This window comes from Fukomys damarensis, unplaced genomic scaffold (genome assembly GCF_012274545.1).
Source record: "Fukomys damarensis isolate Sample0158 unplaced genomic scaffold, DMR_v1.0_HiC HiC_scaffold_36, whole genome shotgun sequence".
NCBI classification, from domain to species: Eukaryota; Metazoa; Chordata; class Mammalia; order Rodentia; family Bathyergidae; genus Fukomys; species Fukomys damarensis.
This window is the reverse complement of record NW_022900948.1, coordinates 12677666-12682765: the sequence shown is the minus strand read 5'-3', so window position 1 is coordinate 12682765 and position 5100 is coordinate 12677666. Positions and strand designations below refer to the sequence as shown.

Below are 5100 nucleotides of genomic sequence, written 5' to 3'. Positions count from 1 at the left end.
CATAACAATTAAAAGCTATCTTTCCTTAATTCAGGCCTTACACATGCACTAGAAGTCAAGATAGCATAGTTTTTAATGTGGCAGAGGTAGAACTTAGCTCTCAAGGTCTTTGTTTTGTTTTGTTTCTTTGGTATGTTGAGACAGGGTCTCTCTGTGTAGCTCGGGCTGGCCTTGAACTTGTGGCCATCTTCCTGCCTCATTTTCAAGGTCTTTGAATCCATACATCAGCTGAGGTGATAGAGGCCCAATCACGGCCCCTGCCTCAGTCCAGCTTTCTCAGCCACTCATGTTTCAGGAGCAAACCAAGGTTGCTTAGCTCCTTGAAGGGGACCTTTGGGCAGGATGGGAGATAAACTTATTAAAAAAGTCAGTCCCCATCCTGGATAGTCCTTTTCCTGTCCCTCAGCTATCAGTAAAAGTCTCTAGAGGGCCCTGAGATACTGGTCTTGGGCTTTTAAGAGGAAAAGTGCAAACTTCTTGGATCCTGATACCATTATCATATATAAATTGCATAGGGAACATGAAAAACAGTCCAGAGTCACTTCAAGTCAGACAAGAGCAGAACATGACCCAAGAGAGAAGAATGGAGTTGTGTCCCAACAAGCTAAAGCAGAGGCAGAGGACAGAGAGGAGAGGGGCTAGAGGGGCTCATCACAGTGGGGAGCATCTTTTTGGAGTTTCCTCTTTAGGAAGAGGATAATGGAGATTTATGGATTCCATTAAGAACCAAAAGGGGCAGAGGGAAGTGAAGTCCAAGGAGATTGTCGCCCTTCAGCCACAATCACAAGATGTCTAACAGCTGATGATCTGGGAGAGGTTTCGAAGCTAAATGGCTCTCTGAGTGGTCAAAGGACTTTAGTGACCCAGGAATGCCCTCTATGTCCACCCCCACCAAGAGAGCTGGTTGTCTCTTGACAACAAGATGGGTAAGCCTTAGAGAATATATTGTCAGACAAAATAAATGAATGATTGTCAGAGTTCTGTTGCTACAAAATTACACACACACAATAAAACATTCAGGGTCTTGTCAAAAGTAAGAAAATTCAGTGAAGACCCCACTCCCCAGGATTGGGCTGAACCAGTCTTTCCCCCAACTCCTTTACCCTCTTGACTTTGACTTCTATGCATATTCTCTTTCTCCCCTCCACTAATTCCACACAACACATTCTAGGACCAGAAATTCCTGCACATCCTCTAAGAAGGGGAAAGTTCAAGTTTCAGATGGAACTGGAGAGCCAGACTCAGGGCATTCACAATTTAGCCCCATGTGAAAAAGAGGCTAGACACTCCAAAGTAGGAGAGTATGGAGCAGGGGATGAAGGGTTGGGGTCTCCCTGCCCAGGCCAGGGGATTAGCAGACTTGTGAGACTCCCTAATTTCTGCCTTTGCAGGAATAGCCTCTCTTGCAAAAAGTATGTCAGATATAAGGACAAGAAACTTTTTAGTGTCTCTGTCCTGGGATGAGAAGCAAAGCAGGAAGATTACCGTGAAGTACAGTCAATGTTCACCTGTGTGGTCAGGCCAGCTGAAGGCAGTGCTGTCTTCATGGCCCTGGGGACACTGAGCACAGCCTGTCAGAGCCTCATCTGGGAGATGCAGCTTTCATGCCTGGAGGAAAGTCCCAAGAGGAAATCCAAGTCCAGTCAGAAGCTGTAGAGTCAGTCTATAACCCCAGGGTTCCTTCCCAGCTATACCCAAGGGAAAGGACAGGTATGTCATGGTGCAGAAGCACTTCTCCAGAGTTGTCCCACTAGGGACAAGTAGGTCAGATTCCAGGGTAGACATCCCCAGGAAACTGTGTCCAATGTCTCCCTGGGAGCTCAGGTCCTCATTCAGGCCCAGCTGGTCTGGGCCAAAGTTGTCAGCAACCTCTAGTTACCCTCTCTACCGCCCACACCTGGTCTTTGGGGATGTATCTCTTCTAGTCAGCTAAAAACAACAACAAAACCTCTACCTTCTTCTAAGAAGTAAATTTCTGTAACTCAAAGAGAAATTTAAGAAAAGAAAATGTATTACAGTAGATGTCACATTGACATATTTTCTGAAGACGATGGTCTCTGTCATGACCAGAGATATTTTTTCTTCCAAATGGTGTTTCTTCTAATAGCTGAAGGGCGTCTTTTGTCTTTGTTATATCTGGGTAGTTTTGGAATCTCCGGAGTCTGAATTCAGAGGAAGGAGGGAGTCAGCTTCTGCTTATAATTGAGGGTCTGCTTGGTTTCTCAAAGGTGACCAGAGTCTTGGAGGGAGGTTGAGAGGAGCACTAGATACCATACCTTCTATACTCCAGGTTCATTGCTTCTGCTCAGATGCTATATTTTTAAAATACTTTATTTTTCATAATACTGTCATTACAAAAAATACAAAAAAACTACTATAAAAACATTCAGGGGCTTGTCAAAGTGAGAAAACCAAAGACCCCACCCCAGGACCAGCTGAAGCAGTCTTCTCCCAGCTCTTTCACTATTGACTTTTATACAACTGTGGGAGTGGAGTGGGGTCACACAGGCTTAGGGCTGGAATTCCCCACACAGCCTCCAAGAGGGGTAAGAAATAAGTAGTTTCACATATCACAAAAGTAGGACTTGGAAGTTTGGGGTGGCTAGGCCCTGAGTTCAGAGGTGTGGGGAGAAGCCTGTGACCCTGAATCTCTTGTTGGGGAATAGCTGCCACCTGACCCCAAAGCCCTTTTGCTTCTTGATGAAGGCTGGGAGAAGGGCCCTGCCCCACCTCTTAGCCTTAATACCTCAGGCCCTTCTTCCCTTTCTCCACCCTCAAACACTCCTCAGAGCAGCAGGGAAGACAGAACCTCCAACTCTGTTAGGTGTAGGCTGGGCGGCTACTGGGGAGGCTGCTGAGGGTCAGTTCATCTCCCTCCCCCCAGTGAAAGTGTCTCGTGCTCAGTGGCCCTGTTCGAGGGTTGCAGACCATCCCTTCCTATCTCCTCGCCTCTCCTATCTTTCAGAGAGGTACAGACAGCTCTAGACGAGTGCTTTGTGTGCATGGATATATGTGCGATAACCTTGGACACGTGGACCAGGGGACAGGGGTGGGAGACCAGTGTCCTTTCTATCCTCTTCCTCCCCCAGACAGGAGGAAACCAAAGGGAAGGGAGAGGAAAGGTATTAGCAAGGCTGAGGGAAAGGAGGACATGCTATTTACAGGCATGGACAAGGAATCTATATCTTCAAGTAGCACTCAAGTCACTCCCCAGCCACTGGAGTGGAAACTGGATTTGAAGCTAGTGACATGAAAATTGACCCCTGGCCTGGGCTAGCTCTCCCCGACCTCCCTCCCACTCCCCAAGGCAGCCCAGCTCTGAAAAGGGTCAGGGACAGGAACATTGTCCTGAAAACCAGTGGCTTTTTTTGCATTTCAGAAAAAATTGCCAGTGTCCAGTGGATATCAAGCTGGGTGCACACTGGATGGGGTGAGTGTGGGGGGTATTGCTGTGGTAGACTCTGGACTAGCTGGGGCAGAGCCTAGGAACAGGGTAGGTGCTGCTTAAGGATCTGTCGTGTTTGTGGTGTTAATCTGTCTGGGAAACGAACTTTGAACTCCACAATGAGGTCTCCTCGCTGAGTGGGGACCTTGGGAAAGGGAAGTCCCTCCCCACGGAGTCTCTTCACGGTGCCTGGCTTGATGACATCATTGCAGGGCAAAGGGATCACTCGGCCATCAATGGTGGGAATGTTCACGGTGCAGCCACACAGTGCCTGGGGAAAATGAGACAGGGAGTGAGGAAAAGGAAAAGGCTGGACAGAGTGGGAAGGGAGGAAAAGCATTGAAATGAGGAAAGAATGTGCCAAGGAGGAAAGAAATGCTTTCTGTCATCCCCCCAACACACACATGCCACACATGTAACACACACACACACACACACACACACACTGAGCAGGCCCCACCTCCTTGAGGCTGATCAGGGCACTGTAGAGCACATTGGTGCCATCCCGGCGAAAGTGTGCGTGGGGCTTGTCCTTGAGCACAAAGACGATATCGGCAGGGATGTTGTCAGGTGTGGCATCGCCCTCTTTGGGGAAGGTGATCTTGGTGCCTTCCTTCCAGCCACGCTTGATGACGATGTGCAGAATTTTGTCCTCGGTGCGCACAGTTCGCCCATCAGGGTTGAGGCGCCGCCTTGTAATCTTCATGCGCTTGGTGGAGCCATGGTAGATCTCCTCCAGGGACACTCGCAGCTCATGCACCACAGGTGGGTCCTGTACTTTGCGCCGGGGGTACAGTGGTTCTGGGGCTCGCCTTGGACCTCTACTCAGCCCATTGAAGCCAAAGCGGCCAAAGGCACCAAATGGGTCCTCATCTTCATCCACATCCATGTCATCTGGGTCAAAGCCACTGAAGGGCCGAGTGGAGCGGCTGCTGGCAAAGAAGATATCGAAGGGGTTGGAGCCACCAAAGAAGGAGGCAAAGGTGGCATGAGGGTCCCCATGAAAGGTGTAGTGAAAGGAGCCACTGGAGCCACCTGATGTACCACCGCCGGTCTTCAGGCCTGGAGGGGAGGAGAAGTTAGGGGCAGTGTGGCCCATCCTGGACACACCCCAATCTCTTCCCCCTGCACTCTAGCTTCTGGTTTGTGGGCCTGAGAAGGAGGCAACCTTTAATTCCTGTGGAGGGGGCCAAACTAACAGAGCAAGAAAGCTTCTGGCAAGGTTAATTTCAACTTTTAGTTAATTACATAGTTAAACATAATGTACATGTTGAGGTTTCAAGAGATCAAGTTATCAAAGGTTTGGAAAAGCCAGGACTAGAGAACTTACAGGAGGTGACCTCCAGTCCTGTAATCTTTTCCACATACTCATGGCCCAAAGATATCTCACAAAGCCTTGAATGACTGGTCTGGTGTCACATTACAAGTGGTACCTGGCTCTGCAGTCTCTGCTCATCTCCAAAGACACACAGGACAAGAGGCAATCAGACAGGATTTGACCACACAGAGGCCAGTAAGTGACCTCTTCCAAAAGAGGTGGGGATACAGTCCAGGAGGAAGCCCACTTTTTACTTTGCTTTTAGCAATCCTTCCTTTCCTGACTCTTGCCCAAATGGAAAATCAGAAGAGATTAAAAAAAAAAAAAAAAAAAAAAA

The 5100-nt window shown here is 48.6% G+C and overlaps 1 protein-coding gene across 1 annotated transcript in view; it reads right to left on the bottom strand.

Annotated features, from left to right (window-relative positions):
* Positions 1-2697: 2697 nt before the first annotated feature.
* Positions 2698-5100, bottom strand: part of Dnajb5 (DnaJ heat shock protein family (Hsp40) member B5) — a 7649-nt gene continuing 5246 nt past the window's right edge. Inside the window, exons 3-4 of the mRNA XM_010619279.3 lie at positions 3906-4507; positions 2698-3716 (exon numbers count right to left, since the gene is read on the bottom strand). Coding sequence (XP_010617581.1) covers positions 3483-3716; positions 3906-4507 — 836 coding nt within the window. The 3' untranslated portion in view covers positions 2698-3482. The remainder of the gene's footprint in view (positions 3717-3905; positions 4508-5100) is intronic.